The sequence below is a fragment of the Oncorhynchus tshawytscha genome, linkage group LG33 (assembly GCF_018296145.1).
Source record: "Oncorhynchus tshawytscha isolate Ot180627B linkage group LG33, Otsh_v2.0, whole genome shotgun sequence".
NCBI classification, from domain to species: domain Eukaryota; kingdom Metazoa; phylum Chordata; class Actinopteri; order Salmoniformes; family Salmonidae; genus Oncorhynchus; species Oncorhynchus tshawytscha.
The window spans coordinates 44364204-44389076 of record NC_056461.1 but is presented as its reverse complement, the minus strand read 5'-3'; the positions used below and the strand labels follow the sequence as shown (position 1 = coordinate 44389076).

Genomic DNA, 24873 nt, shown 5'->3' with positions numbered 1-24873 from the left:
TGTACTACTATGCTAATACTGTATAGACTGGAGTTTTTATATTTTTATAAAGGACTGCTCTTATTTCTTACCCAGAATGCTTCACATCTGATCCGTTCCTTATTCTTATTAGACCTGAGTCAAATACAAAATATTTTCACTGGATTTAGAATTTGCACCTTTGGGACTATTCTATTGATTCCATTGTACCGGAGCCGAACTAAATCTCATGTGTGTGTGGAAGTACTTGAAATATGTATTGGACCGAGATGTGATTGTTGCTGTCAGATGTGTTTTTTCTCCTTCTCAGTCATGTTAGGTCTTCTACCCCCTGGTCTGTGATGACGTTGTTTTTGCACCAATGCTCTGTGTTGTCCTAACTTCCATCAGCTCAACTATTAAACTGTTTCCAACTTGGGGTGTTTCAACTTGTTTTGGTCACGTACACAGATTTGCAGATGTTTTCACAGGTGCAGCGAAATGCTTGTGTTTCTAGCTCTAGCAACAGTGCAGTAATATCTAGCAGTACAAAACAATACACACATAACCCCAAAAAGTTCAAAGTTCTGCTCTGAGAGAAAGGAGTGTGTGTGTGTGTGTGTGTGTGTGTGTGTGTGTGTGTGTGTGTGTGTGTGTGTGTGTGTCTGAGGAAGGGAGGATGTGCTTGGTTTGTAGATGCAGTTCTCTTCAATTAAATGTTTCCACTTCATCAAGCTAGAACCCTTTTCTGAAAGAGAGCGGGGATAAAGACGGAGAGGGGAAAGAGAAAAGGAGAGGGTAGAGAGAGAGAGAGGAGGGTGAGGAAGGACTGAGGATGGTGTTGCTGGGAGGAAAGGATAGGGAAGGAGGGTAGAGAGAGAGTAGAGGACTTCTCTTTCTCTAGGGAGAGAGGGAGATGTGTGTGTATGTCTGTCTCTGTCTGTCACAACCTGGCCTTCTGTCTGTCAGACAGTCTCACAAAATGGCCCATCAAGAGCCCCGCTGATTAAATCAAGACTTCCATAACAATTCCCATTGTCACCTGCGTCATATACAACAGAGACACATCCTGACTCAGGGCTTATCGATATGACCACCCCGGAGCGCAAGCTGTGCTCGTCGACGCCAGGGCCTCACCATCCCCATCTGTCTCGGCGTCCTCATGAATATTCGGTGTCTGGGGTGATGACGTCGGGCCCCTCCCGGTAAGGAGAGTTTTGTAACAGGGTCACGTTGCGCTGCGGCACTGAACGAACAGACCTCCGAACAGCAGCAGTCCACCGTCTACTCTCCTCTACACCGAAGACAACACCTGCCCATAACCTATTTAACTAGATAACTACAATATTATCAGGTAAGACACACTCCTCTTTGTGATATTTCTCATTTCAGTAACATGACATTTTGCTGTTCTGTCACTTAGATGAGAAACGTGTTAATTGCCCAGTCAGCTGAACCGTTCTGTCAAAAAAGCTTATGCACGTGACAGCTACTTAACTAGCCAAATGTCTTGTCGGTATTTGTGGACACATATGTTGATATATATTTTGTAGCGAGAGAAACTATGGATTATACTGTAGCTGTTCGGTTGTTATTGTCTTCGCGGTTGGAGGTGAAGGAGCTGAGAGGGACGGAGACAGACAGAGAGACAGTCAGAGACAGACAGAGATACTAGAACTATAGGAGCAGCAGTTACCTTGTCTCAAGCCCTAGACATTTCTGTGAACATTTCTATTAGTCATTTAGTGTTTTCTGTTTAAATGAATATAAATAAGGACGTTGCGGGACGAAGCGAGGGCAGTAGCAGTCTAGCTGGCTGAAGATGAAGTTGTGTCAGCCTGTTGCAGACAGACGAGGAGAGAGAAGGACAGAGACGCTTATTACGGACTAATAACGAGTTTAACGACACCTGAACACGGGCAATTTCATAGCACAGTCTTATTGTCGATATTTACTGAAAACTACGGTAAACAGGGAGTTGATGTGGTAAATAGGCATAGGACAGTCCTTAATGTCGGGGTTCTTCTCCAGAGCACTATGCATCTCCTCCTCTCCTCACTACCCTCTCCTCCGCTCCTACCCTCTCCCCCTCTCCTCTCCTCACTACCCTCCTCTCCTCTCCTCACTACCCTCTCCTCCTCTCCCCACTCCCTCTCCTACCCTCTCCTACCCTCTCCTCCCCCCACTACCCTCTCCTCCTCTCCCCACTACCCTCTCCTCCTCTCCTTCTCCCCCTCCCTCTCCCCACTACCCTCCTCTCCTCTCCTCTCCCCTCTCCTCCTCTCCCCATTACCCTCTCCTCCTCTCCTCACTACCCTCTCCTCCTCTCCTCATTACCCTCTCCTCCTCTCCTCACTACCCTCTCCTCCTCTCCTACCCTCTCCTCCCCCTTCACTACCCTCTCAAGCAGGTTAGCTTGAGTCATGGTGATGTCATCTGATTGGGGCGTTGTCACTGTGGGAAAGTCTACTGTGTGTGGCGAGGGTATCCTGCATGACTAGTCATTTCTGGTGGTCATTGCTGTAATAATATACTCAGACTATACCCAATCTATACTCGGACTATACTCAGACTATAATCAGATTATACTCGGGCTATACTCTGACTATACTCAGACTATAATCAGACTATACTCGGGCTATACTCGGACTATACGCAGACTATACTCGGGCCATACTCAGACTATACTCAGGCTATACTCGGACTATACTAAGATTATAGCAGACATAACTAGAGACCTTTTCTGTCTGCCTGCCTGCCTGCCTGTCTTTCTGTCTGTCCTGCTGTCTGCCCGCCTGCCTGCCTGTCTGTCCTGCTGTCTGTCTGTCTGCTTGCCTGTCTGTCTGTCGGTCTGCCTGCCTGCCTGCCTGCCTGTCCTGTCTGTCCTGTCTGTCCTGCCTGCCTGCCTCCTGTCTGTCTGTGCCTGCCTCTGTCTGTCCTGCTGCCTGCCTGCCTGCCTGCTGTCTGTCTGTCTGCCTGCCTGCCTGTCTGTCTGTCCTGCTGTCTGCCTGCCTGCCTGCCTGTCTTTCTGTCCTGCTGTCTGTCTGCCTGCCTGTCTGTCTGTCCTGCCTGTCTGTCTGTCCTGCCCTGCCTGCCTGTCTTTCTGTCTGTCCTGCTGTCTGTCTGTCTTTCTGTCTGTCCTGCTGTCGGTCTGCCTGCCTGTCTGTCTGTCTGTCTGTCTGCCTGCCTGTCTGTCTGTCTGTCTGCCTGTCTGTCTGTCTGCTTGCCTAACTAACGATTTACAGGAGGTGAGTCAGGCTTTATGGTATGCACGTGCAGCAGGCCTGGGTGATCCTATTAACGTGTATCTGTGCTGCTGAAGGAGATGAAAGGTTTGTGAGAGCTCAAATTAGAAACTGCTGCTGAAGCAGATGACAGGTTGTTAGAGCTGAAGGAGGTTGTTAGAGCTGAAGGAGATGACAGGTTGTTAGAGCTGAAGGAGATGACAGGTTGTTACAGCTGAAGGAGATGACAGGTTGTTAGAGCTGAAGGAGGTTGTTAGAGCTGAAGGAGACGACAGGTTGTTACAGCTGAAGGAGATGACAGGTTGTTAGAGCTGAAGGAGGTTGTTAGAGCTGAAGGAGACAACAGGTTGTTACAGCTGAAGGAGGTTGTTAGGGCTGAAGGAGGTTGTTAGAGCTGAAGGAGATGACAGGTTGTTAGAGCTGAAGGAGATGACAGGTTGTTACAGCTGAAGGAGGTTGTTAGAGCTGAAGGAGGTTGTTAGAGCTGAAGGAGGTTGTTAGAGCTCAAAATAGAAATTCTGCTGCGTGCTGCACCACACACAACCTCTAAAAGCCCAGGGTCACTGTCAACAGGTGTGTTAACTACAGGGATGGGCCAATGTGTGACACTAATCAGTCCCCCAAGGACTGGAGTTGCCCATCCCTGATCCAAATGTCTCTGGCTCCTCCGTCCTGAGAGGAATGTGTTGTCCAACTGTGCCAAACACATTAGTCATCATAGAGTACGTACCCCTCCTCCTTCTATCTTTGTTCTCCTTTGTCCCCCCCCAACAGGAGGCCTCTGCGGAATTTGCCATCTCTGTCATATTGGAAACAATGTAATTGAGTTTGGCCTCTAAACACAACACAATGCCATCCATCCTTTAAACACAGCATAATGCCATCCATCCTTTAAACACAGCATAATGCCATCCATCCTCTTATTAGAAACTAGCTCAGTCATGAACAGATTACATCAGTGATTCGTATTCCTTGCAACTTTCTGAAGAGGCAATGGAATGGTAATGCCCCTGTGTGTGTGTCTGTCTGTGTGTCTGTCTGTCTGAGTGTGTCTGTCTGTGTGTGTCTGACTGTCTGTCTGAGTGTGTCTGTGTGTGTCTGTCTGTGTGTGTCTGCGGTGTGCACTATTCTACCGCTTTAGCTGCTAAAGATGCTAATGGTAACCGTCTTCAGGTAGATGGGAAGGATTTAGCTGCTAAAGATGCTAATGGTAACCGTCTTCAGGTAGATGGGAAGGCTTTAGCTGCTAAAGATGCTAATGGTAACCATCTTCAGGTAGATGGGGAGGCTTTAGCTGCTAAAGATGCTAATGGTAACCGTCTTCAGGTAGATGGGAAGGCTTTAGCTGCTAAAGATGCTAATGGTAACCGTCTTCAGGTAGATGGGAAGGCTTTAGCTGCTAAAGATGCTAATGGTAACCGTCTTCAGGTAGATGGGAAGGCTTTAGCTGCTAAAGATGCTAATGGTAACCGTCTTCAGGTAGATGGGAAGGCTTTAGCTGCTAAAGATGCTAATGGTAACCGTCTTCAGGTAGATGGGAAGGCTTTAGCTGCTAAAGATGCTAATGGTAACCGTCTTCAGGTAGATGGCAAGGCTTTAGCTGCTAAAGATGCTAATGGTAACCGTCTTCAGGTAGATGGCAAGGCTTTAGCTGCTAAAGATGCTAATGGTAACCGTCTTCAGGTAGATGGGAAGGCTTTAGCTGCTAAAGATGCTATGCTAGATGGGAAGGCTTTAGCTGCTAAAGATGCTAATGGTAACGTCTTCAGGTAGATGGGAAGGCTTTAGCTGCTAAAGATGCTAATGGTAACAGTCTTCAGGTAGATGGGAAGGCTTTAGCTGCTAAAGATGCTAATGATAACCGTCTTCAGGTAGATGGGAAGGCTTTAGCTGCTAAAGATGCTAATGGTAACCGTCTTCAGGTAGATGGGAAGGCTTTAGCGGCTAAAGATGCTAATGGTAACCATCTTCAGGTAGATGGGAAGGCTTTAGCTGCTAAAGATGCTAATGGTAACCGTCTTCAGGTAGATGGGAAGGCTTTAGCTGCTAAAGATGCTAATGGTAACCGTCTTCAGGTAGATGGGAAGGCTTTCCCAAAAACCTTCTCAATTAAACGTACAAAGTAGCACACTTGCCAGAGTCATGGTTATTAATCCAGTGATTTATTTAGCAAACTCCATCACATGATCGCTACAGAAGCTGCTAACCAAACAATACTCTCTTGCTGGTGCACATGTGAATTAAAGGCTAACCACACAACAACAAAAAAATCACAATTTCTTTGATTTCTATCAAGACCTCAAAAGTGGTGTCCTGATGTTGTTCAAGCCTCGTTGTGAACTTACAACATACAATCACCACATCCTCATCGGCAGACTCGACAGCCTTGGTTTCTCAAATGATTGGCACGCCTGGTTCACCAACTACTTCTCTGATAGAGTTCAGTGTGTCAAATCGGAGGGTCTGCTGTCCGGACCTCTGGCAGTCTCTATGGGGGTGCCACAGGGTTCAATTCTTGGACCGACTCTCTTCTCTGTATACATCAATGAGGTCGCTCTTGCTGCTGGTGAGTCTCTGATCCACCTCTACGCAGACGACACCATTCTGTATACTTCCGGCCCTTCTTTGGACACTGTGTTAACAACCCTCCAGGCAAGCTTCAATGCCATACAACTCTCCTTCCGTGGCCTCCAATTGCTCTTAAATACAAGTAAAACTAAATGCATGCTCTTCAACCGATCGCTACCTGCACCTACCCGCCTGTCCAACATCACTACTCTGGACGGCTCTGACTTAGAATACGTGGACAACTACAAATACTTAGGTGTCTGGTTAACAAGGCTAATCTGAAAACAAGACTCCCTAAATTTTATCAGCATATCGATTGCGCAACCAGGGGTGGAAAGACCCTGGATCATTGTTACTCTAACTTCCGCGACGCATATAAGGCCCTGCCCCGCCCCCCTTTCGGAAAAGCTGACCACGACTCCATTTTGTTGATCCCTGCCTACAGACAGAAACTAAAACAAGAGGCTCCCACGCTGAGGTCTGTCCAACGCTGGTCCGACCAAGCTGACTCCACACTCCAAGACTGCTTCCATCACGTGGACTGGGAGATGTTTCGTATTGCGTCAGACAACAACATTGACGAATACGCTGATTCGGTGTGCGAGTTCATTAGAACGTGCGTTGAAGATGTCGTTCCCATAGCAACGATTAAAACATTCCCTAACCAGAAACCTTGGATTGATGGCAGCATTCGTGTGAAACTGAAGGCACGAACCACTGCTTTTAATCAGGGCAAGGTGTCTGGTAACATGACTGAATACAAACAGTGCAGCTATTCCCTCCGCAAGGCTATCAAACAAGCTAAGCGCCAGTACAGAGACAAAGTAGAATCTCAATTCAACGGCTCAGACACAAGAGGCATGTGGCAGGGTCTACAGTCAATCACGGACTACAGGAAGAAACCCAGCCCAGTCACGGACCAGGATGTCTTGCTCCCAGGCAGACTAAATAACTTTTTTGCCCGCTTTGAGGACAATACAGTGCCACTGACACGGCCTGCAACGAAAACATGCGGTCTCTCCTTCACTGCAGCCGAAGTGAGTAAGACATTTAAACGTGTTAACCCTCGCAAGGCTGCAAGCCCAGACGGCATCCCCAGCCGCGCCCTCAGAGCATGCGCAGACCAGCTGGCCCGTGTGTTTACGGACATATTCAATCAATCCCTATACCAGTCTGCTGTTCCCACATGCTTCAAGAGGGCCACCATTGTTCCTGTTCCCAAGAAAGCTAAGGTAACTGAGCTAAACGACTACCGCCCCGTAGCACTCACATCCGTCATCATGAAGTGCTTTGAGAGACTAGTCAAGGACCATATCATGCAATCTCAACCACACTGCACACTGCCCTAACCCATCTGGACAAGAGGAATACCTATGTGAGAATGCTGTTCATCGACTACAGCTCGGCATTCAACACCATAGTACCCTCCAAGCTCGTCATCAAGCTCGAGACCCTGGGTCTCGACCCCGCCCTGTGCAACTGGGTTCTGGACTTCCTGACGGGCCGCCCCCAGGTGGTGAGGGTAGGCAACAACATCTCCTCCCCGCTGATCCTCAACACTGGGGCCCCACAAGGGTGCGTTCTGAGCCCTCTCCTGTACTCCCTGTTCACCCACGACTGCGTGGCCATGCACGCCTCCAACTCAATCATCAAGTTTGCGGACGACACAACAGTGGTAGGCTTGATTACCAACAACGACGAGACGGCCTACAGGGAGGAGGTGAGGGCCCTCGGAGTGTGGTGTCAGGAAAATAACCTCACACTCAACGTCAACAAAACTAAGGAGATGATTGTGGACTTCAGGAAACAGCAGAGGGAACACCCCCATCCACATCGATGGAACAGTAGTGGAGAGGGTAGCAAGTTTTAAGTTCCTCGGCATACACATCACAGACAAACTGAATTGGTCCACTCACACAGACAGCATCGTGAGGAAGGCGCAGCAGCGCCTCTTCAACCTCAGGAGGCTGAAGAAATTCGGCTTGTCACCAAAAGCACTCACAAACTTCTACAGATGCACAATCGAGAGCATCCTGGCGGGCTGTATCACCGCCTGGTATGGCAACTGCACCGCCCTCAACCGTAAGGCTCTCCAGAGGGTAGTGAGGTCTGCACAACGCATCACCGGGGGCAAACTACGTGCCCTCCAGGACACCTACACCTCCCGATGCTACAGGAAGGCCATAAAGATCATCAAGGACATCAACCACCTGAGCCACTGCCTGTTCACCCCGCTGTCATCCAGAAGGCGAGGTCAGTACAGGTGCATCAAAGCTGGGACCGAGAGACTGAAAAACAGCTTCTATCTCAAGGCCATCAGACTGTTAAACAGCCACCACTAACATTGAGTGGCTACTGCCAACACACTGTCAATGACACTGACTCTACTCCAGCCACTTTAATAATGGGAATTGATGGGAAATTATGTAAATATATCACTAGCCACTTTAAACAATGCTACCTTATATAATGTTACTTACCCTACATTATTCATCTCATATGCATACGTAGATACTGTACTCTATATCATCGACTGCATCCTTATGTAATACATGTATCACTAGCCACTTTAACTATGCCACTTGGTTTACATACTCATCTCATATGTATATACTGTACTCGATATCATCTACTGTATCTTGCCTATGCTGCTCTGTACCATCACTCATTCATATATCCTTATGTACATATTCTTTATCCCCTTACACTGTGTATAAGACAGTATTTTTTTTGGAATTGTTAGTTAGATTACTTGTTCGTTATTACTGCATTGTCGGAACTAGAAGCACAAGCATTTCGCTACACTCGCATTAACATCTGCTAACCATGTGTATGTGACAAATAAAAAATTTGATTTGATTTGATTTGATTTTAGACTGTAAACTCTCCTTCCAGACCCATATCAAACATCTCCAATCCAAAGTTAAATCTAGAATTGGCTTCCTATTTCGCAACAAAGCATCCTTCACTCATGCTGCCAAACATACCCTTGTAAAACTGACCATCCTACCAATCCTCGACTTTGGCGATGTCATTTACAAAATAGCCTCCAATACCCTACTCAACAAATTGGATGCAGTCTATCACAGTGCAATCCGTTTTGTCACCAAAGCCCCATATACTACCCACCATTGCGACCTGTACGCTCTCGTTGGCTGGCCCTCGCTTCATACTCGTCGCCAAACCCACTGGCTCCATGTCATCTACAAGACCCTGCTAGGTAAAGTCCCCCCTTATCTCAGCTCGCTGGTCACCATAGCATCTCCCACCTGTAGCACACGCTCCAGCAGGTATATCTCTCTAGTCACCCCCAAAACCAATTCTTTCTTTGGCCGCCTCTCCTTCCAGTTCTCTGCTGCCAATGATTGGAACGAACTACAAAAATCTCTGAAACTGGAAACACTTATCTCCCTCACTAGCTTTAAGCACCAACTGTCAGAGCAGCTCACAGATTACTGCACCTGTACATAGCCCACCTATAATTTAGCCCAAACAACTACCTCTTTCCCAACTGTATTTAATTTTAATTAATTTATTTATTTTGCTCCTTTACACCCCATTATTTTTATTTCTACTTTGCACATTCTTCCATTGCAAATCTACCATTCCAGTGTTTTACTTGCTATATTGTATTTACTTTGCCACCATGGCCTTTTTTGCCTTTACCTCCCTTCTCACCTCATTTGCTCACATTGTATATAGACTTGTTTATACTGTATTATTGACTGTATGTTTGTTTTACTCCATGTGTAACTCTGTGTCGTTGTATCTGTCGAACTGCTTTGCTTTATCTTGACCAGGTCGCAATTGTAAATGAGAACTTGTTCTCAACTTGCCTACCTGGTTAAATAAAGGTCAAATAAATAAATAAATAAAAAATTAAATTGTTATTCTACGGGAAAGAAATGTGATTTTCAGAAGAAAAAAGAGAGAGAGAAAAAGGGAATGAGGAGAGAGGAGAGAGAATGAGAAAAAACAGAGTGAGGGAGAGGAGAGAGAACGAGAGAAAACAGAGTGAGGGAGAGGAGAGAGAATGAGAGAAAACAGAGTGAGGGAGAGGAGAGAGAACGAGAGAAAACGGAGTGAGGGAGAGGAGAGAGAACGAGAGAAAACAGAGTGAGGGAGAGGAGAGAGAACGAGAGAAAACAGAGTGAGGGAGAGGAGAGAGAACGAGAGAAAACGGAGTGAGGGAGAGGAGAGAGGGAAAACGGAGTGAGGGATAGGAGAGAGAACGAGAGAAAACAGAGTGAGGGAGAGGAGAGAGATCGAGAGAAAACAGAGTGAGGGAGAGGAGAGAAAACAGAGTGAGGGAGAGGAGAGAGAACGAGAGAAAACGGAGTGAGGGAGAGGAGTGAGAACGAGTGAAAACGGGGTGAGGGAGAGGAGTGAGAACGAGAGAAAACAGAGTGAGGGAGAGGAGAGAGAACGAGTGAAAACGGGGGTGAGGGAGAGGAGTGAGAACGAGAGAAAACAGAGTGAGGGAGAGGAGAGAGAATGAGAAAAAACGGAGTGAGGGAGAGGAGAGAGAACGAGAGAAAACAGAGTGAGGGAGAGGAGAGAGAATGAGAAAAAACGGAGTGAGGGAGAGGAGAGAGAACGAGAGAAAACAGAGTGAGGGAGAGGAGAGAGAATGAGAGAAAACAGAGTGAGGGAGAGGAGAGAGAACGAGAGAAAACGGAGTGAGGGAGAGGAGAGAGAACGAGAGAAAACAGAGTGAGGGAGAGGAGAGAGAACGAGAGAAAACAGAGTGAGGGAGAGGAGAGAGAACGAGAGAAAACGGAGTGAGGGAGAGGAGAGAGGGAAAACGGAGTGAGGGATAGGAGAGAGAACGAGAGAAAACAGAGTGAGGGAGAGGAGAGAGATCGAGAGAAAACAGAGTGAGGGAGAGGAGAGAAAACAGAGTGAGGGAGAGGAGAGAGAACGAGAGAAAACGGAGTGAGGGAGAGGAGTGAGAACGAGTGAAAACGGGGTGAGGGAGAGGAGTGAGAACGAGTGAAAACGGGGTGAGGGAGAGGAGAGGGAACGAGAGAAAACGGAGTGAGGGAGAGGAGAGAGAGAAAACAGAGTGAGGGAGAGGAGAGAGAGAGAAAACGGAGTGAGGGATAGGACAGACATCCCCATTCAAGTCAATGAGTGGACTGGAGGCCATTGTGTATGTACCCATAGGCAGTGGTGTAAAGTACTGGAGGCCATTGTGTATGTACCCGTAGGCAGTGGTGTAAAGTACTGGAGGCCATTGTGTATGTACCCATAGGCAGGGTGTAAAGTACTGGAGGCCATTGTGTATGTACCCATAGGCAGTGGTGTAAAGTACTGGAGGCCATTGTGTATGTACCCATAGGCAGGGTGTAAAGTACTGGAGGCCATTGTGTATGTACCCATAGGCAGTGGTGTAAAGTACTGGAGGCCATTGTGTATGTACCCGTAGGCAGTGGTGTAAAGTACTTCAGTAAAGAATTATGTAACCCTTCCCTGCAGTCAACAGAAAACGCTCTCTTTGGCCTCATGTGTTGAAATATGATTAATATTTTTCATAATTAAAAACATATTTGGTGGCCGCCTGGCCAAACTGAGCAATCTGAGGAGAAGGGCCTTGGTCAGGGAGGTGACGAAGAACCCGATGGTCACTCTGACAGAGCTCCAGAGTTTCTCCGTGGAGATGGGAGAACCTTCCAGAAGGACAAACATCTCTGCAGCACTAATCAGTCCTTTATGGTAGAGTGGCCAGACGGAAGCCACTCCGCAGTAAAAGACATGACAGCCCGCTTGGAGTTTGCAAAAAGGCATCTAAAGGACTCTCAGTGAGCGTGTCCTCTTTCAGATCTAATGAGATTCTCTGGTCTGAGGAAACCAAGATTTAACCCTTTGGCCTAAATGCTAAGCGTCACGTCTAGATGAAACCTGGCACCTGGTGACTGACAGTGTTTTTAAAAGGACACACTGTGATGGTCAGTAGAGGAGACAGTCAGTAGACGAGACGGTCAGTAGAGGAGACGGTCGGTAGAGGAGACGGTCGGTAGAGGAGACGGTCGGTAGAGGAGACGGTCGATGGTCAGTAGAGGAGACGGTCGGTATAGGAGACGGTCGGTAGAGGAGACGGTCGGTAGAGGAAATGGTCGGTAGAGGAGACGGTCGGTAGAGGAGACGGTCGGTAGAGGAAATGGTCGGTAGAGGAGACGGTCGGTAGAGGAGACGGTCGGTAGAGGAGACGGTCGGTAGAGGAGACGGTCGGTAGAGGAGACGGTCGGTGGTCGGTAGAGGAGACGGTCGGTAGAGGAGACGGTCGGTAGAGGAGACGGTCGGTAGAGGAGACGGTCGGTGGAGGAGACGGTCGGTGGAGGAGACGGTCGGTGGAGGAGACGGTCGGTAGAGGAGACGGTCGGTAGAGGAGACGGTCGGTAGAAGAGACGGTCGGTGTGACTGACAGTGTTTTTGCTATTTGACCGATTATAACATGACCGTAGTAGTTTGGCTGAAAAATAACCTTTATCCAAAATTCCATGACCTCCACAGTCATAGTTCTGAACAAATTGTAAAATAAGTCAAGGGGTATGAATACTTTCCGTTTTGACCGGTTCTAGAACAGGTTTGGACCGGTTCTAGAACAGGTTTGGACCTGGACTGGTCCTAGGGCAGGTTTGGAACAGTTTGATGGCAGGTTTGGACCAGTTCTGTTGTGTATGGAGAGTGCAGGACTGAAAGAGAGAGAGCCACTGACTAAAATAACCAACGAAGGACAGATAGAATGGTGAATGGGCAGAAAAACGAGTGGTGTGGAAAGAGAGAGAGAGAGGAAAATACATGGATCTGCAGAAAGAGAGAGAGAGAGTGTGTGTGTGTGTGTGTGTGTGTCTTTCAGATCTAATGAGGACTGACAGCAGAGTTTAGACAAGGACAATTAGGTAATACCTCCCCTTTCTCCATCTCGATTTTTCTTTCTCTCTCTCTCTCCCCCCCACCCTCTCAATTCAATTTCAATTGAAGGGGCTTTATTGGCATGGGAAACATATGTTAACAAAGTAATGTTCTTAACTGACTTGCCTCGTTAAATAAAGGATAAATACATTTAAAAAATGCAAAATAAAAGTGAAATAGATAATAAACAGAAGTGAAATAGATAATAAACAGAAGTGAAATAGATAATAAACAGAAGTGAAATAAACAATAAATATGAACAGTCAACATGACACTCACAAAAGTTCCAAAGGAAAAGACATTTCAAATGTCATATTTTGTCTATAAACAGTGTTGAAACAACGTACAAATAGTTAAAGTACAAAACTGTGCAAAAAAAACAACATAGGGTGGAAAACAGGCTGCCTAAGTATCATCCCCAATCAGAGACAACGATAGACAGCTGCCTCTGATTGGGAACCATACCAGGCCAACAAAGAAATAGAAAACTAGAATGCCCACCCAAATCACACCCTGACCTAACCAAATAGAGAAATTAAAAGTCTCTCTACGGTCAGGTACTTGACACCATCCCTCTTCAAATCAAATGCTATTTATCACACGTCTAGTTGTGATGACCCGACCGTTATGTAGAAATGATGTGTGAATATAATAGAACAGTAATGAATCAATCTGACTTCCTTACTATGTCAATAAATGCAACTGTGTACATCTCTAGAGAATCTAATAAACATGTGTCTAACTCGCACCGTAAGAGACGAGACACAAACCGCTGTTCTAGCATTAATGTATTGAGGCACGCAGATCAGAGATATGAAGTCGGTAGCCGAGAAACTACCAGTAGACCTACTAAATTATAAGCGTATAGTCAATAAAATAATGACTCTGTAAAAAGAGGATATGCGTTTACTCAGTTCAACTAATATAATTGATTAAACTAGTATAATTTATTAAACAAATTTAATTTATTAAATTAATATAATTTATTAATCACAAAAGCATGAACGCTAGAACAACCAGACTACTCAGAGGACATGACTATCAGCTACGTATAGATGCTATAGTCTGACTTAACGTGGTCTTGACTTCACAATCGTCTCTGACAGAAGTGATACACACAGGAGCTTGGTAGCAAGATCTTAAAGTAAGGAACAAATTCACTGTCCTCTTAACCAAATTCACTGTCCTCTTAACCAAATTCACTGTCCTCTTAACCAAATTCACTGTCCTCTTAACCAAATTCACTGTCCTCTTAACCAAATTCACTGTCCTCTTAACCAAATTCACTGTCCTCTTAACCAAATTCACTGTCCTCTTAACCAAATTCACTGTCCTCTTAACCAAATTCACTGTCCTCTTAACCAAATTCACTGTCCTCTTAACCAAATTCACTGTCCTCTTAACCAAATTCACTGTCCTCTTAACCAAATTCACTGTCCTCTTAACCAAATTCACTGTCCTCTTAACCAAATTCACTGTCCTCTTAACCAAATTCACTGTCCTCTTAACCAAATTCACTGTCCTCTTAACCAAATTCACTGTCCTCTTAACCAAATTCACTGTCCTCTTAACCAAATTCACTGTCCTCTTAACCAAATTCAAGCAGAAATTCACCGCCAACCTGAATGATCATTTTCTTTGCACTTTGCTAGTAAAAGACAGGAGAACGCAGCCAGATTCTAACCCACTGGGTTCAGATGATAGGAGGGCTGTGTCGCTCCTCAGTCAACTGTCCTCCGTCCAACGAACAAAGTAACAATAAATCCATCCATAGTACAATATAAAACACATTCAAATTCACAGCTCTTCGTGAACTCTTGAAACTATCCAACCGTGACTATTTGATTCACACAGTAACATTCGTTTAGTCAATTTCACGTTTTCATCTGTCTTCAAACCTCCAACAGTGTCTGTGCTCCCAGGGTTCCGTGGGAACGTCGCTTCCTGGAGATTACCACAGATAAGTTGTTTTGACCCCTGTGGTAGCGCAGCCATCCAGACAATGTCATGAATTGGGATTGAGCCTTCCCGCTGGGCCTAGGCGCCTACAAGTTACCTGTCGCCAGAATACCACCTTCTCTCATTCTTCCACTACAAATGCTTGGTAAACAACAGGTGTAGAGTAACAGTGAGATGCTTGGTAAACAACAGGTGTAGACTAACAGGTGTAGACTAACAGGTGTAGACTAACAACAACAGGTGTGGACTAACAACAACAACAGGTGTAGAGTAACAGTGAGATGCTTGGTAAACAACAGGTGGACTAACAACAGGTGTAGACTAACAGGTGTAGACTAACAACAACAGGTGTGGACTAACAACAACAGGTCTAGACGAACAGTGAAATGCTTGGTAAACAACAGGTCTAGACGAACAGTGAAATGCTTGGTAAACAAAACAGGTCTAGACGAACAGTGAGATGCTTGGTAAACAACAGGAGGAGTGAATGTGTTTCCACTGCTCCAGAGTCCAATGGCAGCGATCTCTACACCATTCTAGCCGACGCTTGGCATTGCCCATGTTGATCTTAAGCTTGTGTGAGGATGCTTGGCCATGGAAACCCATTTCATGAAGCTCACGACAAACTGACGTTGCTTCCAGAGGCAGTTTGGAACTCGGTAGTGAGTGTGGCAACCGAGGACAGACGATTTTTACACACATCAGCACTCGGTGTCCCATTCTGTGAGCTTGTGTGGCCTACCACTCCGCGGCTGAGCCGTTGTTGCTCCGGCTGTATGCTCTGGTGTGGATGAAACAGCCAAATCCACTCATTTGAAGGCATGTCCATATACTTTTGTATATGCAGTGTAGGTGTGATGGGCTGAGAATAGCCGAGGGCCGAGGGCTGGGTTTAGCCGAGGGCTGGGCTTAGCCGAGGGCTGGGTTTAGCCGAGGGCTGGGTTTAGCCGAGGGCTGGGCTTAGCCGAGGGCTGGTTTAGCCGAGGGTTTAGCCGCCGAGGGCTGGGTTTAGCCGAGGGCTGGGTTTAGCCGAGGGCTGGGTTTAGCCGAGGGCTGGGTTTAGCCGAGGGCTGGGTTTAGCCGAGGGCTGGGTTTTTAGCCGAGGCTGGCGAGGGCTGGGTTTAGCCGAGGGCTGGCTTTAGCCGAGGGCTGGCTTTAGCCGAGGGCCGAGGGCTGGGTTTAGCCGAGGGCTGGCTTTAGCCGAGGGCCGAGGGCTGGCTTTAGCCGAGGGCTGGCTTTAGCCGAGGGCCGAGGGCTGGCTTTAGCCGAGGGCTGGCTTTAGCCGAGGGCCGAGGGCTGGCTTTAGCCGAGGGCTGGGTTTAGAATGGAACACATTTAATGTGGGATGTATATCTAACTACATTCTGAATGGAACACATTTAATGTGGGATGTATATCTAACTACATTCTGAATGGAACACATTTAAAATTGTAGAATAAAAATACTTTTGTCTTCTGAAAACGGGGTGGATGGGACAAAAAGTTATAAAAAATTATAAGAATGAAATATAATCGTAAAAATATTGTCCCTGGACACGCAGACACAAAGGTTATGCTATGATATTATATTCAGAATGTTGGGCCTATGTAGAATAGCAGGTTATGCTATGCTCACTCATCTCTCTCTGTCTCTCTCTCTGTCTCTCTCCCTCTGTCCCTCTCTCTCTGTCTCTCTCTCTCTCTGTCTCTCTCTCTCTCCCTCCCTCCCTCCCTCCCTCCCTCTCTCTCTCTGTCCCTCTGTCCCTCCCTCCCCCCTCTCTCCCTCCCTCCCTCCCTCCCTCCCTCCCCAGGATGCCTCACCAGTACCCAGCTCTGACCACAGAGCAGAAGAAGGAGCTGCAGGAGATAGCAGAGAGGATCACGGCTCCGGGGAAAGGAATCCTGGCTGCAGATGAGTCCACCGGTCAGTGGCTGTGTGTGTGTCCCTAACGTGTGTGTGTGTGTCCCTAACGTGTGTGTGTGTCTAGTGTGTGTGTCTAATGTGTGTGTGTGTCTCAAATGTGTGTGTGTGTCTCTAACGTGTGTGTGTGTGTGTGGTGTGTCTCTAATGTGTGTGTGTGTCTAATGTGTGTGTGTGTGTGTGTGTGTGTGTCTAATGTGTGTGTGTGTGTCTCTAACGTGTGTGTGTGTGCTGTGTCTAATGTGTGTGTGTGTGTCTCTAACGTGTGTGTGTGTGTGCCTCTAAAGTGTGTGTGTGTGTCTAATGTGTGTGTGTGTCTCTAATGTGTGTGTGTGTCTCTAACATGTGTGTGTGTGTGTGTGTGTGCAGGCAGCATGGGTAAGCGTCTCAACCCCATCGGTGTAGAGAACACAGAGGAGAACCGTCGTCTGTATCGCCAGCTGCTGTTCACGGCTGATGAGAGAATGGATGCTTGTATTGGTGGAGTGATCTTCTTCCACGAGACTCTCTACCAGAACGCTGATGACGGGACCAACTTCTCCCAGCTCATCAAGGACAGGGGGATTGTAGTGGGCATCAAGGTAGGGACACACACACACTCCCAGCTCATCAAGGACAGGGGGATTGTAGTGGGCATCAAGGTAGGGACACACACACACTCCCAGCTCATCAAGGACAGGGGGATTGTAGTGGGCATCAAGGTAGGGACACACACACACTCCCAGCTCATCAAGGACAGGGGGATTGTAGTGGGCATCAAGGTAGGGACACACACACACTCCCAGCTCATCAAGGACAGGGGGATTGTAGTGGGCATCAAGGTAGGGACACACACACACTCCCAGCTCATCAAGGACAGGGGGATTGTAGTGGGCATCAAGGTAGGGACACACACACACTCCCAGCTCATCAAGGACAGGGGGATTGTAGTGGGCATCAAGGTAGGGACACACACACACTCCCAGCTCATCAAGGACAGGGGGATTGTAGTGGGCATCAAGGTAGGGACACACACACACTCCCAGCTCATCAAGGACAGGGGGATTGTAGTGGGCATCAAGGTAGGGACACACACACACAGCTCATCAGGACAGGGGGATTGTAGTGGGCATCAAGGTAGGGACACACACACTCCCAGCTATCAAGGACAGAGACACACACACACACACACACTCACACACACATTAGCAGAAACACACACACACACATTAGCAGACACACACACACACACACATTAGCGGACACACACACACACACAGCTCATTAGCAGAAACACACACACACACACACACACACACACACACACACACACATTAGCAGAAACACACACACACACATTAGCAGACACACACACACACACATTAGCAGACACACACACACACACATCAGCAGACACACACACACACACACATTAGCAGACACACACATTAGCAGACACACACACACATTAGCAGAGAGCAATGCCGCCCCTATTTCCACTTCCACCCAACGATGTATATAAACCCTGGATTAACTGATTCTATGTATTGGCCATTGAGAGGTTTTGAAGCCACCAGTTGGCCATATTGGTACTGCCCAGTAGGAGCTGTTCTCCATAGGAATTAATGGAATTCTACCGTATTTCAATTAAATGTTTCAAGGACTGTCTGTCTGTCTGTGTGCTGTCTGTCTGTCTGTCTGTCTGTCTGTGTGCTGTCTGTCTGTCTGTCTGTCTGTCTGTCTGTCTGTCTGTCTGTCTGTCTGGCTGGCTGGCTGGCTGGCTGTCTGGCTGTATGTATGTCTGTATGTAGGTGGATAAAGGTGTTGTCCCACTGGCTGGAACCGATGGAGAGACCACAACCCAGGGTGAGAACACACACGGTCAATCGCTATTGGTTGTACATAAGCACATAACCACATAACTAGATAACCACATAGCCACATAACCGTGTGTGTGTGTGTGTAGGTCTGGATGGCCTGGCAGAGCGTTGTGCTCAGTATAAGAAGGATGGAGCAGACTTCGCTAAGTGGCGTAGCGTCCTGAAGATCAGCGACAACACCCCCTCAGAACTCGCCATCATGGAGAACGCCAACGTACTGGCACGCTACGCCAGCATCTGTCAACAGGTAGGGTGTGTGTGTGTGTGTGTGTGTGTGTGTGTGTGTGTGTGTGTGTGTAACACCCCTGTGTGTGTGTTTTGCAGAACGGCATCGTTCCCATCGTGGAGCCTGAGATCCTTCCTGACGGAGACCATGACCTGAAACGTTGTCAGTACATCACTGAGAAGGTAATGACCCAACCTGGCGACCCTGACCCAACCTGGCGCCCCTGACCAAACCTGGCGACCCTGACCCAACCTGACAACCCTGACCCAACCTGGCGCCCCTGACCCAACCTGGCGACCCTGACCCAACCTGGCGACCCTGACCCAACCTGGTGCCCTTTACCCAACCTGGCGACCCTGACCCAACCTGGCGACCCTGACCCGACCTGGCGACCCTGACCCGACCTGGCGACCCTGACCCAACCTGGCGACCCTGACCCGACCTGGCGACCCTGACCCGACCTGGCGACCCTGACCCGACCTGGTGCCCTTTACCCGACCTGGCGACCCTGACCCAACCTGGCGCCCTGACCCAAACTGGTGCCTTTTACCCGACCTGGCGCCCCTGACCCAACCTGGCGCCCCTGACCCAACCTGGCGCCCCTGACCCAACCTGGCGCCCTTTACCCAACCTGGCGACCCTGACCCAACCTGGCGACCCTGACCCAACCTGGCGACCCTGACCCAACCTGGTGCCCTTTACCCGACCTGGCGACCCTGACCCAACCTGGCGACCCTGACCCAACCTGGCGACCCTGACCCAGCCTGGTGCCCTTTACCCGACCTGGCGACCCTGACCCAACCTGGCGCCCCTGACCCAAACTGGTGCCCTTTACCCGACCTGGCGCCCTGACCCAACCTGGCGCCCCTGACCAAACCTGGCGACCCTGACCCAACCTGACAACCCTGACCCAACCTGGCGCCCTGACCCAACCTGGCGACCCTGACCCAACCTGGCGACCCTGACCCAACCTGGTGCCCTTTACCCAACCTGGCGACCCTGACCCAACCTGGCGACCCTGACCCGACCTGGCGACCCTGACCCGACCTGGCGACCCTGACCCAACCTGGCGACCCTGACCCGACCTGGCGACCCTGACCCGACCTGGCGACCCTGACCCGACCTGGTGCCCTTTACCCGACCTGGCGACCCTGACCCAACCTGGCGACCCTGACCCAAACTGGTGCCCTTTACCCGACCTGGCGCCCCTGACCCAACCTGGCGCCCCTGACCCAACCTGGCGCCCCTGACCCAACCTGGCGCCCTTTACCCAACCTGGCGACCCTGACCCAACCTGGCGACCCTGACCCAACCTGGCGACCCTGACCCAACCTGGTGCCCTTTACCCGACCTGGCGACCCTGACCCAACCTGGCGACCCTGACCCAACCTGGCGACCCTGACCCAGCCTGGTGCCCTTTACCCACCTGGCGACCCTGACCCAACCTGGCGACCCTGACCCAAACTGGTGCCCTTTACCCGACCTGGCGCCCCTGACCCAACCTGGCGCCCCTGACCCAACCTGGCGCCCTTTACCCAACCTGGCGACCCTGACCCAACCTGGCGACCCTGACCCAACCTGGCGACCCTGACCCAACCTGGTGCCCTTTACCCGACCTGGCGACCCTGACCCAACCTGGCAACCCTGACCCAACCTGGCGACCCTGACCCAGCCTGGCGCCCTTTACCCAACCTGGCGACCCTGACCCAACCTGGCGCCCTTTACCCAACCTGGCGACCCTGACCCAACCTGGCGACCCTGACCCAACCTGGCGACCCTGACCCAACCTGGTGCCCTTTACCCGACCTGGCGACCCTGACCCAACCTGGCGACCCTGACCCAACCTGGCGACCCTGACCCAGCCTGGCGCCCTTTACCCAACCTGGCGACCCTGACCCAACCTGGCGACCCTGACCCAACTTGGCGCCCCTGACCCAACCTGGCGACCCTGACCCAACCTGGCAACCGGTTGAACATGATATGAGTTTTGGACCTCTCTCTTTCTCTGTCTCTGTCACGTTCGTTGGAATAATGATCGGACCAAGGTGCAGCTCGATACGGTTTCCACATATTTTATTATAAAGTGAAAACATAGAAAAAACAAAACAATAAACAAACAATGAACCGTGACTACAGAGGTGCTACGTACACTCACTCAAACAATATCCCACAAACACCAGTGGGAAAAATAACTACTTAAATATGATCCCCAATTAGAGACAACGATTAACAGCTGCCTCTAATTGGGAATCATACAAAATAAACAACATAGAAAAAACTAAACTAGAACCCTACATAGAAATAATAAACTAGACTGACACCCCATTCACGCCCTGACCTACTCCACCATAGAAAATAAAGGCTCTCTATGGTCAGGGCGTGACAGTACCGTGACAGTAGGACTCCGGCCGCAAAACCTGAAACCAAAAGGGAGGGTTAGGGGGGGTGTCTAGTGTCGGTGGCGGCTCTGGTGCGGAGCGAAGTACCCTCTCATCCCGCCAGCATCGGGGGCGGCTCTGGTGCAGAGCGGAGTACCCTCTCATCCCGCCAGCATCGGGGGCGGCTCTGGTGCGGGACGAAGAACCCGCTCATCCCGCAGATCCAGCCAAGGACCCAGGCTGAACGCTGTGCCTGGACTGGACCTAGATGCAGAGTGGGACTAGACGCCCTGTTTGGACTGGACATCAGCGCAGAGGAGGGCTCCTGCCTTGGAGCTGGACTGGACACCCAGTTTGGACTGGACATCGGCGCAGAGGAAGACTCCTGCCTTGGAGCTGGACTCGACACCCTGTTTGGACTGGACATCGGCACAGAGGAAGACTCCTGCCTTGGAGCTGGACTGGACACCCTGTTTGGACTGGACATCGGCGCAGAGGAGGGCTCCTGCCATGGAGCTGGACTGGACACCCTGTTTGGACTGGACATCGGTTCAGAGGAAGACTCCTGCCATGGAGCTGGAGGTTCTGGACCGTGGATCGTCGCAGTAGATTCCGGACCATGGACCGTCTTAGGAGGCTCCGGACTGTGGACCGTCTCAGGAGGCTCCGGACTATGGACCGTCTCAGGAGGTTCAGCTCTGGACTGAGAACCGTTGCCGGAAACTCAGGACTGGGGACTGTCGCCGGAAGTTCTGGACTGGGAACTGTCGCCGGAAACTCAGGACTGGGGACTGTCGCCGGAAGCTCTGGACTGGGAACTGTCGCCAGAAGACGCTCTTGTGGGAGAGTGCGAGGAGCAGGCACAGGACGTACTGGACTGTGAAGATGCACTGGAGACCTGGTGCGTAGAGCTGCCACAGATGGTGCCGGGCTGAGAAGGCGTACTGGAGACCTGGTGTGTTTTAGCTGCCACAGATGGTGCCGGGCTGAGAAAGCGCTTTTCAACGCGCCTGCACTGCAGCATACTCCTTCCCAAAATCTCTCTCCGGAATCTCTCATTACCTTCCTCCATCAACTCCCCCTCACTCCCCGGTGAGCACCACACCATGTGCCTCCCCCCAAAAAAAGACATTCAGGCTGTCTTTTGGGCTTTCTCTGTGGCCGCGAACCCTGGCGTTGTCGCTCTCCTCCCTTCTTTCCTGTCGTCTGTTTCCACGGCAGGCTTTCGTGTCTTGCCAAGGCTTCCTCCCAAGTCCAGGATATTCTCTCCTCAACCTCCTCCAAAGACCAGGATGCCATCTCCTCCCGGGCACGCTGCTTGGTCCTGGTGTGGTGGTTCTGTCACGTTCAATAAACAAACAACGAACCGTGAATACAGAGATGCTAAGTGCACTAACTCTAAACAATATCCCATAAAACACAGTGGGAAAAATACCTACTTAAATATGATCCCCAATTAGAGACAACGATTAACAGCTGCCTCTAATTGGGAATCACACAAAATCACCAACATAGAAAAAACTAAACTAGAACCCCACATAGAAATAATAAACTAGACAGACCCCACAGTCATGCCCTGACCTACTCCACCTGTGGTTTGTGGCATATTGTTTTGAGTTAGTGCACGTAGCATCTCTGTAGTCACTGTTCGTTGTTCGTTTATTGTTTCGTTTTGCTAAGTTTCACTTTTAATAAATTATGTGGAACTCAACATCCGCTGCGCCTTGGTTCGTCTCTACACACGAACGTGACAGAATATCTGCGGTGTACAAGGCCCTATCAGACCACCACGTCTATCTGTCTGTCTGTAGGTTCTGTCTGCGGTGTACAAGGCCCTATCAGACCACCACGTCTATCTGGAGGGGACCCTGCTGAAGCCCAACATGGTGACTCCCGGACACTCCTGCCCCCAAAAATACACTAACGAGGAGATCGCCATGGCTACGGTCACTGCCCTCCGCCGCACCGTACCCCCTGCCGTCACAGGTACACACAGACACACACACACAGACACACAGACTGGCATGCATGCTCACAAAGACACTTTATATTTGTGTGATTGTTTTATATTCTGTCAATATCTAACTGAATGTGCGTCTATCCCTCCCGCCCTTCCTTCCTCTCTTCCTTCCTTCCTCTCCCTTCCTCCCTCCCTCCCTTCCTCTTCTCTCTCTCCCTCCCTCCCTTCCTCCACCCTCCCCCCTCAGGTGTGACGTTCCTGTCAGGGGGCCAGTCAGAGGAGGAGGCCAGTATTAACCTGAATGCTATCAACACCTGTCCTCTGGGTAAACCCTGGGCCTTGACCTTCTCCTATGGTCGTGCCCTGCAGGCCTCAGCACTCAATGCCTGGAGAGGAGAGAGAGACAACGAGAAGGCTGCTGCCGAGGAGTTCCTTAAACGGGCTGAGGTGAGTTGAGGAGAGGGGGTGTGGGGTGTGGGTACAAAATAACTCCTCAATACAGGACCTTCTATCTAACTCTACATCGGTCTTCTACCACTTATCCATCTCTTCTATCTTTCAATGTAACGCTTCTCCCTCCCTCTCCACCTCTCCCTCCCCCCTCCTCTCCTCCCTCTCCACCTCCTCTCCTCCTCTCCCCCTCCTCTCCTCCACCTCCCCCTCCTCTCCTCCCTCTCCACCTCCTCTCCCCCCCTCCCTCCTCTCCCCCTCCTCCCTTCCCCCTCCTCTCCACCTCTCCCTCCCCCTCCTCTCCACCTCTCCCCCTCCCCCTCCTCTCCTCCCTCTCCACCTCTCCCTCCCCCCCCTCCTCTCCACCCTCCCCCTCCTCTCCACCCCCTCCCCCCTCCCCCTCTCTCCCTCTCTCCCTCCCCCCTCCTCTCCCCCCTCCCTCCTCCTCCCCCTCCTGTCCTCCCTCTCCCCCTCTCCCCCCTCCTCTCCCTCCTCCTCCTCCCACCCCCTCCCCCTCTCCTCTCCCCCCTCTCCTCTCCTCCCCCCGTCTCCTCTCCTCCTCCTCTCCTCCTCCTCCCCCCCTCTCCCCCCTCCTGTCCTCCAGGTGAACGGTCTGGCTGCCCAGGGGAAGTATGAGTCAACAGGAGACAGCGGAGCGGCGGGACAGTCTCTCTACGTGGCCAATCACGCGTACTGAACACCCCAGGCCACGCCTACATCACAACCCACCGCTGCAGCCCCTCCCCTCACCCACCAACCACAGACCTGCGTTGTCTACCGTATTTTAGAAACAGCATTGTTGTCGTGGCAACATAACGATGTGGTTAATATGAGTATTAATTAGTATGGGGAGTTGATGATGAAGAGGATGCTGAAGGGAGAGAGGGCGGTATCATGAAGAAGCTTTATTAAGTCCCAAATGGAGTCCTATTCCCTATATAGACCTGGTCTAAAGTAGTGCACTATATAGGGAATAGGGTGTACAGACCTGGTCTAAAGTAGTGCACTATATAGGGAATAGGGTGTACAGACCTGGTCTAAAGTAGTGCACTATATAGGGAATAGGGTGTACTGACCTGGTCTAAAGTAGTGCACTATATAGTGAATAGGGTGCCATAGGGCTATGGTCTAAAGTAGTGACCAACCAGAGAGAGGATAACATCAGATAGGGACCAATCAGATACTAGATTGCATAAAACAGTGACCAACCAGAGAGAAGATAACATCAGATAGGGACCAATCAGATACTAGATTACATCAAACAGTGACCAACCAGAGAGAAGATAACATCAGATAGGGACCAATCAGATACTAGATTACATCAAACAGTGACCAACCAGAGAGAAGATAACATCAGATAGAGACCAATCAGATACTAGATTACATCTGACAGACACCAGGGTGTGACGTGTTGAGTTCCAGTTAGGAATGAGTAAGAAGAGAGGGATGAGAGAG

General features: G+C 49.7%; 1 protein-coding gene across 1 annotated transcript; it reads left to right on the top strand.

Annotated features, from left to right (window-relative positions):
• The first annotated feature begins 1154 nt into the window (after positions 1 to 1154).
• On the top strand, positions 1155 to 24873 carry aldocb (aldolase C, fructose-bisphosphate, b). Its single transcript, XM_042311447.1, has 9 exons — positions 1155 to 1312; positions 16436 to 16548; positions 16915 to 17126; positions 18336 to 18390; positions 18491 to 18651; positions 18729 to 18812; positions 22820 to 22994; positions 23216 to 23415; positions 24023 to 24873. Exons 2-9 carry the CDS (start codon positions 16437 to 16439, stop codon positions 24113 to 24115), a joined length of 1092 nt encoding a protein of 363 aa, XP_042167381.1. The 5' UTR covers positions 1155 to 1312; position 16436; the 3' UTR covers positions 24116 to 24873.

Bases quoted from the DNA above. Each gene is read 5' to 3' on its own strand.
- aldocb (XM_042311447.1), top strand. From the start codon at position 16,437: ATGCCTCACCAGTACCCAGCTCTGACCACAGAGCAGAAGAAGGAGCTG. The intron at 16,549-16,914 runs GTCAGTGGCTGT...GTGTGTGTGCAG, and splicing joins GGCTGCAGATGAGTCCACCG to GCAGCATGGGTAAGCGTCTC. The intron at 17,127-18,335 runs GTAGGGACACAC...GTCTGTATGTAG, and splicing joins GGATTGTAGTGGGCATCAAG to GTGGATAAAGGTGTTGTCCC.